This window comes from Hakea prostrata, chromosome 1 (genome assembly GCF_041222555.1).
Source record: "Hakea prostrata isolate BN-2017 chromosome 1, UWA_Hpros_2, whole genome shotgun sequence".
Classification (NCBI taxonomy): domain Eukaryota; kingdom Viridiplantae; phylum Streptophyta; class Magnoliopsida; order Proteales; family Proteaceae; genus Hakea; species Hakea prostrata.
Genome location: NC_142600.1, coordinates 11,215,308 through 11,229,232, shown reverse-complemented (window position 1 = coordinate 11,229,232; position 13,925 = coordinate 11,215,308). Strand labels below are relative to the sequence as shown.

The following is a 13,925-nucleotide window of genomic DNA, read 5'->3' as shown; positions in this document are numbered from 1 at the left end:
GAGCTTACTTCCACCAGCAAGTGTTACGCAATAGTTTCCTCACCCAGCTGCACTAAAGCCGTTTTGGCTTCAGAAACACCATGTGGAGGCAATGCTGCCCCATGAACAGGACATAATCACCACAAAATCGCAATCTGATGACCAACTAGTGACATGCAAATAGCTGCAACTGAACCGATAGTGCAACCATACGGATCAATCCGTGTCAGTGTGGAAAGGAAACCACTTAAAACACAGAACCAGCAGGCACCAATATTGAAGTCGTGCTTACCCATCTCTGCACCCCCCCCCCCACCCAACCCTTCTTTTTTTTTTCCTTCTCTTTTTTATTTTGATAATACAATCTCTGCAGTTCAGTCACGGTATCTAGTCAGATGCTCCTAATTGGACCATCAAATCAGAACCTGCGGGTGCTGACATCAAGACATTCTTGCAAATCCAAGCGGTACAAATCCAAGCATCAAGGACATGGGAAAATAATCACATGGAAAATATGACTGACAAGAAAGTGAAGCTCCAACATAGTATGAAAGAGGTCAAAATTCAGAAGATGAACAGAATGGAGGACAGATCATACGTGAAATCATTTGTGCCAAAGTAGAGTGAACTGCTCAATCCTAGTATCATGACAGGAAGAGAGCCATTCTCTGCAAGGCACAAACATAAGAGCAACAACATGCACTCAGCAGAGAGAGAGAGAGAGTGGTGCTTGATAGAATAGATGGCGTAGGACATTCGAGTTTCAATGTCATAAAACAATTGAAAATTTCAGGTGCAGAATGGAAAAACAATGTCATACTGTTTTATCACCAATCAACTTTCACAATTTATACCCAAACCCCATGTTGGCTGGCGATCATGATGTATTGAACTAGCAGACAGAAAATCTCGATATGCAATCAAATGTCAGTTAACATAGACCTCTATAATATAAAGTTAGAATCCAGAAATGTGGGAGTAGGGGTTTATAACATTCTTTTGATCTAGCAGACATAAAAGTCACAACATGCAATTTGATTCCGCCCCCCCCCCCTCCTACCAAAAAAAAAAACCGAGGAAAAAGAAAGAAAGCAAAGTCGTATAATTCCTTAAACAGTAAGAATCAGCATCTCATAAAATCCACATGCAGAAAGAGAAAGCTAACTTAATTCACGGAGCAGCATAAATTAAAGGGGCATATACAAAATCATACCTCTACATTCACGGAGGCTCAGACCAAATATACAAGAAAGTTCCTAATCTTTTCAAAGATTTACCATGTTTGACTTTTTTAAAGAACGAATAAATACTAAGGTTTTCAAGAACAGTCCTAACTCTTCAAATACTTCTCCACATACGCCTGCAGAGAGACAGAGAGAAAGAGAGAAGAAAAACCAAAAACAAATTACTCAATGGGACAAATGAGAAACTAATTTCAGATTTTTTAAAACTCCAAATGAATTGGTACTGACCTGTACAAGTTTGGTAAGCTTTGGCTTAGAATATGAGAGATACTGATCAATCTTCTCTTGTGTCTGAGGGACATGAACCCCTTGAATAGTCCCAGTCACTTTATCAACTACCTTTTTCACTATAGTCTTGTGAGCTTCCTTGCTCATTTGGCCTTCCTTCCATGTGGGCTTTAGAATCTCCTTAACAAACTCCACCAGTGCAAACTTAAACATACGCATACTCTTCCCATCCTTACTGCTTTTGCATTCTTCATCAATCCGACCATCTACATTCATGTCATCTGGATAACCAGTTACTTGCTCTTTCTTTCTCTGATCAGTTGCCTCATTCTTTTTCACACCCTCACCTTCTGTAGCTGGCTCCAGCTGTTTTGGCTCATGAGAATCATTCTTAAGAGATGATGGAGCAGAACTTTTTGAAGGCATTTGTTCAGCTACATCATTCAGTTCAACAGGACTTGATGAGAACACTGGTGGTTGATCATTGAGGTCAGGCCTGTTTGATTCAGAGGTAGCACCTACAGGATCACATGGCTTTTGAGACCAGGTGCTCTGCCTAAGATCACTGGATGGCAAAGCAACTGTGGTCTTGGTTGCTGCAGGAACAGGTGGGGAAGGGACCATACCTATAGAATTAGAGGGGTTTAGAGCAGCATATAACTGTGGCAGCTGCTGCCCATTTCCAAATATCTGAGCCAATGATGCTGAAAGGGTAGTTATGTGAGCAACCTGCTCACTTGTCACTACATTATGACTTGGAGCTACAGAAGCAATGTTTGATGTTTTCAGATCCACTATTTCTGGTTTCGTAATAGACTCACCCATATGAAGAAGTGTCTGACGTTGTTGATCAGAAGGTGAACCAGAGGTTATTTTTTGTGTTTCTGTACTGAAATTAAAAGTTCTTCCACTTGGAGGGTGTGGAGGGTCTATTTGCTCATTCTTCCATATCATGTTAAAGCCTGAACCCTTTCCGCTCTGGACATCATTATTGAAGCTTTGCCCAGGCATGGGAACCATGGGCAGCATATTGCTCTCTCTGCAGCGGAATGCATTAGCAGCATCCCCTCCCAAATCAGAATGTTGCTGTTGATGTAGAACTACTTGAGTTACATTCTGTTCACAGGTGGATAAAGACCCATTTGCAGTTTGAGATTGTGAGTCTTGAGGAACCTGTCCCTTTCCTACTCTGTCAATGTGGAATGGATGTTGCTCAATGATAGCTGTTACAGCACCAGTAGCACCAACAAGAGGTTTGTTACCACCACTAGATTCAGGAAAACTTACAGTTGCACCATCATTTTCATTCTGATGTGGTGATCTGTACCCATCTTGTCCAGTTGCTTTCTCAATCCATCTATGAACTCCCCATTGTCCCTTCTCATTGTCAGATCTATGGACCCACTGATCATCTACAGACCTCTTAGTATCAAATGATTCATTAAAACGCATTTTCCCATCCCCATTTTCAATCCTACAGTGAGGAGACTTCACAACATCATGCCCAGCTGCTGTGTCGCTCCATTTTGGACCTCCCCATGATTCAGGTGCATTACCCAAATTACAGCCCCACTTACCCTTGGCAACATCAAAGCTGGTTGCTGCATCATTCCATTTTGGACCTCCCCATGAATTGTCACCCTTGTCTGTCATGAGCCCCAACATATCATCCTTGGCAGCATCTGGAGCCACTGCAATATCACCCCACTTTGGGCCTACCCATGACCTGTCATTCTCCAAATTCTGACCCCACTTGTCACCCTGAGACTCGCGTTCTGGACTGCAACGTCCTGAACCATCATGAGAGAATCTGCAATTTGATCCCTTGTTGCACTTTCCAGCGGCAAAATACTTGCAAGGAATACTGCTTCTAGAGGGTTGACGTCCGTGATCAAACTCACGTAAATCCCTTCTGTCATGTAACCTTTCCCTCGTCATATCTTTAGTAGACCAGCCACCATGACCATCACCTAAGACATCATGATGTGCATACCTACACGATGATCCCCTGGAACACTTTCCTTTCAGAAAATCGTTACAAGTATTGGTAGATCTGTTGTTCCTGGGCACCTCATGCTTCTCCCTGTCTCCATATCCATGTGCAATCATGTCCCGGGAGTGATCTCTTGCCTCTTCATCGTTAGACTGCCTTGAAAATGGTCCTCTCTCATGCCTGCTACCCCCACTTTCTAAAGTCGAACCATTCTCGTGTCTATCTCTCCACCTTTCCATCCGACCACGTTCTGAATGGCCCCTACCCGCATAGTCACGGTCATCTTGATGAAGAAATCTGCACTCACTACCTCTCCTACACCTCCCTGCAGCAAAATCATTACATGTCAGAGTGGATACACCAGATCCATTTCTGCTTTTATCTCTCCAGTGCTCTGGTTCCCACTTAAAGCCATGGGCCAGGCCCCTGCTCCTGCTCCGGCTCCGGCTCCGGCTCCTGCTCCTGCTCCTACTCCTACTCCTACTCCTACTCCTGCTCCTGCTCATAGCACCAAAGAACAGGCAATACAAAGAAGCCAATATAAATAATTAGAAAACAAACATTGTGTTCCTTATTTTACAATAGTAGTTTCTTTTTTTGAAACAAACAAGGCAGAAGAAACAGAACATTTATAGAGTCAGGGGCATGATGTGATATGTTTTAAGTTCAGTCAACAGTTCACCTGTACGACCTCCAATTACTCTTTGGGGAGTGACTCTCATCGTGGTGTCTCCAACCATCAACTCCAGGAGATATGCTAGAGCTGTAGCTTCGATTCCCACCCCATCTTGTCATGCTCTGTGATATTTCATTAGTGTGTGCGTCCGAACTCTCATTCTGCTCTGGATTTCTTTTTATAGGCAAATGCTCCCCAATTTTGTCGGCCTCCATGTTAGACCACCTTGGATGTTGACTAAGAGCAGCCTTCTGAGAATTCCATCCTGAACTTGATTCTTTAGTATGAATGGACTTGCCAGCTTTATCAGGCAAAAGACTTCCATGTCTGCTTTCAGCAGGGATGTCAGTTTCTACTACCAAATCCCACTTAGAATTGCGTTTCCTGACACTTTCAGTCATCGTTCTCCTCAGGAATTGTGGATATTCGAATTGCTTCCCTGTTTCTTAAATTTTACCAGCCTTGTCTCGACTGAAATTCAACATAATCTGAGATAAGAAAAGAATATACACATATGAACCACAATTCCATAAGATTTAATCAAATTAATCTTACATACTTTCTACTTTGTCCTTGGCTCCTTCCGTTTTTAACCCCACCCACCCCCCACCCCCGGCCCAGAAAGAAAAAGAAAGCAAAAGAAACCCACACACACACTTCTTCCTTTTACTCTGTGGGGAGCATATACGTACAAGTGTGCATCTTAACCAGTTTTTTCAAAACCGTACTGGTCATTGGATAGTTCAGGCAAAAAGCTCAACAGTTCAAAGGAGAAACATAATTTTCATTGTGGTACCATGTGAGGAAAATAAAAAAGCATGCAGCAGCACAGAGGTTAGTAAAGAGGTCCCTAGTCCAACTCTACCAAGGTGAAGACAGAATATTTTAATGCACAAGCAAGTGGCAACATCTTTCTGAGTTTATCTGGTACCTACCACATCCAGGGTATTGGGATCAACTGCTGAACAGATCCTGTGGTCCAAAAAAGGACCTACAACAAAACTCAATGAGCATGACCTTCTATGCATTAGAGTATTAGATGCAAACAACATGCTTTAGCAGCCTCCCCTCCTTCCACCCCACCCCCCTCAAAAAAAAAAAAAAAAACCAAGCAAAAAGAAAAAGATGAAGGCTAATAATATGTTCTCTGGACCGTACAACAACCACCCTTATTTCAAGATTCCCAACTAAATGGGATCAGCTACATTGGTCCGTGCCTTCCAATCAGCTCTATTTGAGGCCATACAAGATACAAGGCCTAAGCCATGCATATACTTTCTCACTTCTCCTAAGTTCTTTTAGGCATTGCCCTTGGCTCTTCTAGTTCCTTCGATCTGAATTAAATCACTTCTCCATACAAGGGCATTAGGCCTCCATTGAATGTGACCATGCCATCTTAATTGACTATAATTACCATTGATAAAAGAAACTTTCTTGATTTTTTTCAAAATCAAATTTTATTCTACAAAGCCGTAGACAAATTTAATAGTTAGTCATTTTCAAATCAAGAATCAATAAATCATTAAACGAATAAGGCATTTATTTGGCATCACACTAGCATAGAGGTAAGTAAAAATGTTAAATTATTACTTTCATTTTCATACTTATAATTTGATATAGTTCATGGTCATATTTTATGATGCTTGATGAGATTAACTTGTGTTTGTGTTCTTTTTTGGATAATCTTTCACAATTGTGATTCTTGAATGCTTAGTTTTTTTTATGAATGTGGTTCTTAAATGTTTGTTTAGTACTTATAGTTTAATGAGCAAAGTATTTGCATTACAAAATGGAGGTCTATTAAAAGTATTGACTAAACCCATTTTATGTTTAAAAAACACATAGGTCCAATCGCGTTAGAAGGGTTCATTGCTTGGTTAATCATAGCCGCTTTAATAACCATGATGCCATCTTAAATGACTATCATACCCTTGACTTATTATAAGAAATCTATTCTCATTTATCAAAAAAAAATTTTATTCTACAAAGCTTTAGACAAATTTAATAGTTAGTCACCCCTTTTCTAATCAAGATTCATAAATCAGTAAAGTCATTTATTTGGCATTACAAAAAGGGTAATGTAAAAATGGTTAAATTATTACTTTCATTTTCATACTTATAATTTGATATAGTTCATGGTCATAGTATGATGCTTGAGAGATTGAATTGTGTTTGTGTTCTTTTTTTGATAATCATTCAAAATTGGGTGATTCTTGAATGCTTAGTTTTTTTTATGAATGTGGTTCTTAAATGTTTGTTTAGCTTATAATAAAATTTATCAGTTTAAAAGTAATTTTATTGAAAAAATTTGACCCAACTGCTTTGGTTGCCCTATTGCCGCCTATGCGCCGCTTTGTCACCTAATCGCCTAGGCATCCCCTCAACCGCTTTGGTTGTCTTGCCACCTTGACAAGCATGAACAAACCTAAGGAGAATTGATGAGCATACAAGAGAAACTATTTGAACAGTGAAGATTTTGTATCAAAGATTGTTGACAATGAATCATACAATAGAATTTAGTAGACAAACGCTCATTGGCATTGTCAAGGTTCTTCACTGAGAAATTTTGACAAAGATAAACCCCTCCCTGCCCTCCTGAGACATCTACTAGTGAAAATTAAGAATAAATTCCACAAAAATTATAAATAGAAAAAAAGCTTTCTACGACAGTTTGATGATGTCAAAAAAGGAACCAGCTGATTACTGCGGTGTGGCAATTGTCAACACCTAGCCTGAATGGGTGAAGATTTATTTCGAGTATAACGTAATCAGAAATCACAAGTTGTAACATCCACCAAATTCCAGATTTCAATCCAAAAAACGACGTCATTCTTCATAGGCAGCATTAAAATAGTAAGGTTAGACTACATAACTTTTTTAGATAGAACACACCAATGGTTCTTTATAATACAAATGAAAATGTGATCCTACCAAACCCAATCATACTAGGTGGTAGCTGATCCAAGGCAGTGAGGGAGTGCCTAAGCACCAATGCAACAATGGGACCAATGTGTATTTCCCCTCTTTTCTAACATTTTTTTAGCATGTTAAAAAATTAATATTAAGCCACATCAAGTCATCAAAAAATCAACATTAAGTTGCATCCAGTCATCAAAATTCAATATTGAGCCACAACAAGTCATCAAAAACAACTAGAAGACAACACAACTGCACAACTAACCTACTACATTTTAAATAATCAAAATGATCGAAACAGTTAGTTTATATTATTCTTCAGATTGGTCATTGTCATCATATACCTAGTCTTGATTCAGTTTATACTATTCACCACCTGGTTAAATGATTTTAATTATAAATAAGACTATATATTATGCTGACGACAAAACCAGCAGTGCAACAACTCAAAGAATGCTTAAAACTGATTCATATTGCAGTTATGTTTTGGTCCAACCATACTCAGTGTGTGCAAAGATGTCATAATTTTCAATGATAAATACTTTATTTAGATGTCAAAACAAATAAATGCCTCAACTCCCCCTCTAATTTTTGGCAATGTTTTACCATACTAGGAATTATGAAAATCTTAAATGAGGAAAACCTCAGCATCAAAAGTAAAATGTTTCACTACGATTGAAAAATCCAGTTTTTGTTCTTGAAAAGCAGGGTTAATTTTTATTTTTAATTATAATATCTGGCGGGGAATGGAACAATATACATGGCATAAAAAATTGTCTAGGCATTGAATACTGCTGAGTTGACAAAAGCCTAAACAAAACAACCCGCACCACCCCAACTACCCGCCCCCCAAGAAACTTCGGCAGCACCTTGACAACTACAAATGTAGCTGACTGTTTCAATGAGGAAAAAAACCCATCCTTCAATCGTTTATCAGCTTCCACCATGCAGAATGAGTTGATGGATCTTCTGGCGTTAAGAAAGAAAAAGAACAAGGGGAAACAGAAGTTGGGAAACTAGATCATGAGAAAGAAGGAAAGCCCAAACCAGGAGGAAGTGAGAGAAAGGAGGCAAGAACCACAATTTCAAAATTGAACCAACTCCACATTTTATTCAATCGTTAGGAAAGGCCATGCCCCATACAATGTATTTATAATTCAGTGATTTACTTTCAAGGACACTAAAACAATCAGAAAACTATTGACAACACTAATTGAATGTTAAAGAAATATAAGACCAGCCAAGTAATATTCTCCCTTCCATCTGTAGACCATAAAAGAGTCCTAAGTCGACTCAAGCATAAACTGAATTAAGACGACTTAATAAAAACTTCAAAAAAAAAAAAGAATCAGAGTCAAGATTACTTCCTACCAGCACACACCCCAAGAAGTCCAAAAGGAAACCCCAAAATTTCTTTATTTATAATGGCCAGAAGGCCTTAGTTCCTATGAAGCTGAGGAATAGGAGTCCATCCAAAAGTAACACACTCCCCGTCCTAATTTCCTGGAAGGATGTGGAGTCTAAAAAGGACAACCGAAAAGTAAAAATTCCAAAATAACTTACAACAAAAACTATTGCTTCAGACCAGCAAATCAGGTACGTTTTGTTGTATCAAACATAAGCTATGAAGGGGAAAACTAAGTAATACTACCATCAAAGACAGCTGGACTACTAGTTTTCTTTGTCTTTAGATCTGCATCATACTCCATCCTTGCTAATAGGCCAATACCTCAGGGATTTTCCCCCTTTTTCCCCCCTTTAAAGGACAGAGGTGGGGTGTCTCTAATTTATCTGCAGACTCGAAATACTCGAAATATAGACCACGGTCACTTCTCAATGGGATAAAGCTTCCACACCATACTCTGACATTTGTATTATTATAATCAAGCTGCCCTTTGTATTCTTTGAACCTAATGTTAAATGAGCAGTAGCAAATCACGCTTGACAATCATATCATTGGTGAGAATATTCATCTGGGTTAGTCAAGACAATCCATGTACCATCACATTTCAGTATGGTAGAAATCTTTGCCAAGCCACCGGAACAAAATCTTTTTATTCCTTTCTTGGAGAGTTGTACAATGCATATCTGTACAATTTGAAAAAAAATTGGATGAATAGTAAACCGTATTCAGAAAGTGCAAATAGCATAGAGCTAGCTCCCCCATTAGGCGCGAAGCGAAGGAAAAAAAAAACCATGAAATCATATTCCGAGGCCCATCCCCCTCAAGGGCTGCCCAACTAAGACAAATCAACCACATCACAAGAAGCCACAGTGCCTATTGTTGCTGACATTGACAGAAAGGTCAGCATGAAGATGAATACACCTAACATCAAAAGAGATGGGCATTTCAAACTGCCTCGATACCTAGCCCAACTTCATAGGTTCCTCCGAATCCAAATTCAACAGAAAGGCACATAAAAGACAATCTTGTCCACTGAAAGTGCACATACCCATTCAAACTTCTCCTGGACCTCTTTCATTTTTCATCAAAATCAAGGATCATTCTATCTGGCTCTTAGAAAGAAACCCATCCTAGATACGAGAAAAGCGGCATGCAAAGAACAAGTGAACATCGCTCCAAAACGTTCCAACAAAAATAGCAACAAACCTGGTGAAAGAACCTAGCATTTTTAGAGAAAACTATACATCAAGACGACCAGGGGAAGAGCTCTCCAAAAGATGCAACAGTGGTTGGTATACAACCTTTAAAGAAAACAACATCATCCCAAGAAACTTTTGTTGCCAAGATGTCACTAAGTTTTGTGCCCAGGAAGAAGAAAACATGTCCAAGCCTGCTTGCATCCACTCCATAGGATATTCTAGAGCAACCAAGGACTCAAATAAGTTCGGAGAAAATGAACGTACAAGCCCCTAAGCACCTTCAAGGATAACAGAGGAAACCTTATCCAAATTGCCCATCTTACGTCAAACCAGACTCTATCACCTTATATACATATCAACAAGCCATGTAAGAGTGTTAATTGTACAAGCAAAGGAATGTGGAGAACCCATCATCAATCATAGAATTGATTTACATCAACAACAAAGAACAAGTTCTTTAAGATTCTTCTCCCAAGCTAGGGAGATTTAGATGGACAAGGACAACAGACAACCCAAAGAGTCCTGAACAAGTTTGTGAAAACTGAACAATTCAACCTAGATGCTTCTTCTCTTATGAACCAGCTTCTTTACCAACTTGATGATCCCTGCTTGATTAACCTCCTCAATCCAGCCCTCCCTCTATTTTAGGGAGACAAGCAAAAATCACCCTTTGCATGAAGGAACTTGTTGTTGCCAATGCTTTTCCATATAAAAGCACTCAAGCATGATGGATTGAGGCAACCAAAGACCCCAGCTCAACTTATATACATAGGAGCTTCACATGATTGATCAAACTAGTTTCAATGACAAGCCTACAACAAGAGGTTTACTTTCAAAACTTAGAGTCGTTTCCTGAGGTTGTCCAGAAGAGCGAAGCGATGGTGGATGGCCAACTTTGAAGAGATCAAGGGAAGATTGAGGTACTTAACAATAACCCAAGGAGAAATCTAAGACGCTTGTTAGAGAGTACTTTTCCTCACTTGAGATGCATGCCAAGAATATCAAAGATTTGTGCCTATTAACCTAGAGGCCATGTATAACAATAAAGAAGAATAGGATGTCCCCCATTGTAGCTAGGTAAGAACAGTAGCACTTTCGGAAAACCATAAGGTCATCTATGAGGATAAGTAAGATAACTTAGCAGCGTGGCCTCGCATTGTAGAAAGAGATCAACAAGCTTATGGGTTGTGCCTGATCCCACCTCATTCTCCACAACCTATTGGGCTGTCATTCATCACAATAAAGAAGTGATCGAGGAGTGTAGTGATAATACCATATAAAGATCCACAGGGTAAGCACATCATTGAGAAACTCGAACCTCAAATATCCGACTTCATAATGGCATATCTGAAGTATGAGTTTGGCTTCAACTGCTTAACAAGCTCACTAAATGGAAGGATGTCACAACAATACAGTCCCCAATAAAGGCAGATTGGCTTTCAGTAACAGATGCCCCTTTTTAAATCTATATTGGCAAGAAATAAAGAACTTCAGGGACAGAACTCTGTGAAAGATAAGCCCCCTACACCTCAGAAATTGAACAGAATAAAGCTTGGTCTACTGCCATAATATGACTTGATCAAAGACTAATTTCCACAATATTCGAAGGTGATGAAAAGAAATTTGTATTGATTTACTGACTGAAAGGGGAAACAGCTAAAGCATGTTCTGGTGCTCCTTAGAGAGTGATTGATTGAAAATTGCTTCAGGAATCTTCTATCTGATTAGAAGATAAGATGGTCCGAACGGTACATAGAAATACTGCATTGATTCCTTCTTATCACCTCCACCATTAAAATCTATATCCCATCCATTCTAATCAGTCAGGAAATCGTGCCAACATTGTGCTGAAATTTTAGGAACTCATGGAAGAACCTGAATCAGCATCACCTACCTAAAGCCATGTAATTCTGGACCTCTGTCTAAGAAAGCTCATCCCCCAGTGAGGAGATCAAATCTCTTAAAAGGGACCTTCTCCTTGTCAGCCAAACTGGATCTTACACCAACCTGAAGCCTTTGCTGAAGAAATGTTTTCAACTTAGATTTATACTTTTTCACTGCAAACTCACTGTCATCAGAAGTAAAGGAAATTTGATATGATATCTTCAGTTTTAACTGCTCTCAGTTTTTGGGAGAAGATGATCATAGGAAATACTTCAACATAGATTTATAATTTTTGACTGCAAACTCACTGTCATCAGAAGTAAAGGAAATTTGATATGATATCTTCTGAGTTTTAACTGCTCTCAGTTTTTGGAAGAAGATGATCATAGGAAAGACTTTTTCTTTTACTAGCTTGCCCAGTAGCCCCACACATCTTAAACTATATTGAGGTAGTCCACATGTCAAAAACACTTGATGAAGGAGAGATACAGCTTGATACAGAGAATCAGGTACCTGGGGAGTCAAAAAGAATCCTCAGTGGAATCGAACAAAGACATCACCATTCATTTCCCAACAAACTATCCAGCTTACAGGAAACTACGGCCTCCAGTTCATCTGTTCTTCCAAATTCCAAATGTACTTCATTTTCATCGACAGTAACTCCACTACCAAATGTCATCCAAGCACAAGTATAAAATACCAAGTCAAGTGGTCACCTCCAAGTGAACTAAGTCAAATAACAGCTATCATTCAATTGTAACAATTCCTATGACTGAAGAGCTGGATGTGGAAGTTGTTGTATAACCCTTCTAGCCATCATCTGGTTGTAACTGCTCCCATGATTGTGGAGCTGAATGTAGGATTTGTCGTATAGCTTGTTGTGTAAGTATACTGAAGATCAATAAGAAGATACATACGAATTATTCCCTGAACATTATACTTGAAACACCAACCATATAAGGGTGTTTGGGGGGAGAGAGGGGGCATTGCTATTATTGTTTTCCAGCACCACCATTTTTCCACTCCCTACTATAAAGATAAGACTATCCTTCATTATACGAGATGAGGCAAATTTTGGTATGCGACAGTCTCGGTATAACCAATCTTAGTTACACGGAGCAAAACCCTTTTCCCCTTTCTACCACAGGTTCAGCCTATAGGCTAGCAAAGTGGATGGTAACAAATATACAAACACGAGAATGGAACATAAGAGACCACAGAACAGAAGGAAACAATAATAAAAGAGGGGGAGGGATGCAGAAATGCACAAGCAATCGGAAAGAACATCAGGCCTTATCGTTAAATCTTTCTGGATGAAGAAGAAATAAATAAATACAAGTTTCAACAAAGAACAAGAACCTTTCAAGGGAAAGTGGAAACACTGCCAAACCCGTCCCAGAAAATAAGCATCAATTTCTTTAGATTTCAATTCAATCGCATTATCTCCCTATGTATTGGGCGTTCTAACAGCAAAAGGGGGAAATAATGGATAGAGGGCTCTTCCCGACATACCAATCAGACCGGAGAAACAACAGAAACAATAAAAATCCAAACAAAATATACAGGGGAATCAACAAACCCCTATCAAGCAACATATAATAGACCAAATGGGGGATACCATAGAGAACAATAGCACGGAACTTAGCTCAGCCACAGGTAAACAATAAAACATTATAATGAAAAACCCTAAATTTACGTCATCGAAGAATGGAAAGCCATACATATAAATATATAAGAAAACTAACCAGTAATCAAAGAAATCGGCTCTTTTAGCTCGAAGGACAGGAATCTCTTAAGTGAGTTGATATGAAGCTGTGACGAAATTATACTTGACGTTCCGCCATTGTTGCATAGAGGAGTGAGAGCGAGAAACCTATAACCTGTTATGCCATCAGATGGAGGCACGGGCATCTTTAACGCGCTAGGAGGGAAAAGAAGATATCCCGTATTCGCACAACGATGTACATGTACCTTAGCATCTTGTGGGTCCAAAAATCGACGGGTCAAGATGTGGCCACTGTATTGTACCGTGAAATAAAGACTCGGTATCATGTGGGCGATGATCAAATGCCTCCTTGGGAGTTTTTTTTTTTTTTTTTTTCTCAAACCATAGAATCATATATATATATATATAATTTACAAGGTAAACCAAAAATCAAACTATTGATACATAATATATTATACACCTATGGTACCAAACTTATTTATTGTTATATAACATATTACGTCTTATATTAACCCATGGAATTTACTTATCACTGGTACCCTATTATTATAATTGATTATTCATAAATACGTCATAAACATAAAAATAAAAAAATAAAAACTGTGCCCAAAGAGAGTATCTGTAACCAAAGTGTTTGAATCAACTTACTCGCCTCTTGGGACCCAATGAAGATTA

General features: G+C 39.0%; 1 protein-coding gene across 1 annotated transcript; it reads right to left on the bottom strand.

Moving 5' to 3' along the window:
• Positions 1 to 1,033: 1,033 nt before the first annotated feature.
• LOC149027461 (zinc finger CCCH domain-containing protein 55-like) lies at positions 1,034 to 13,470 on the bottom strand. Its single transcript, XM_089162716.1, has 4 exons — positions 13,270 to 13,470; positions 4,127 to 4,608; positions 1,452 to 3,942; positions 1,034 to 1,339 (listed from the first exon to the last, which is right to left on the bottom strand). Exons 2-4 carry the CDS (start codon positions 4,519 to 4,521, stop codon positions 1,310 to 1,312), a joined length of 2,916 nt encoding a protein of 971 aa, XP_089018842.1. The 5' UTR covers positions 4,522 to 4,608; positions 13,270 to 13,470; the 3' UTR covers positions 1,034 to 1,309.
• Between the last annotated feature and the right edge of the window lie 455 nt (positions 13,471 to 13,925).

Coding starts and splice junctions, on each gene's coding strand:
- LOC149027461 (XM_089162716.1), bottom strand. CDS start 4,521: ATGACTGAAAGTGTCAGGAAACGCAATTCTAAGTGGGATTTGGTAGTA. Junction 3,943..4,126: donor AGTAATTGGAGGTCGTACAG/GTGAACTGTTGA, acceptor TGCTATGAGCAG/GAGCAGGAGTAGGAGTAGGA. Junction 1,340..1,451: donor AGCTTACCAAACTTGTACAG/GTCAGTACCAAT, acceptor GTCTCTCTGCAG/GCGTATGTGGAGAAGTATTT.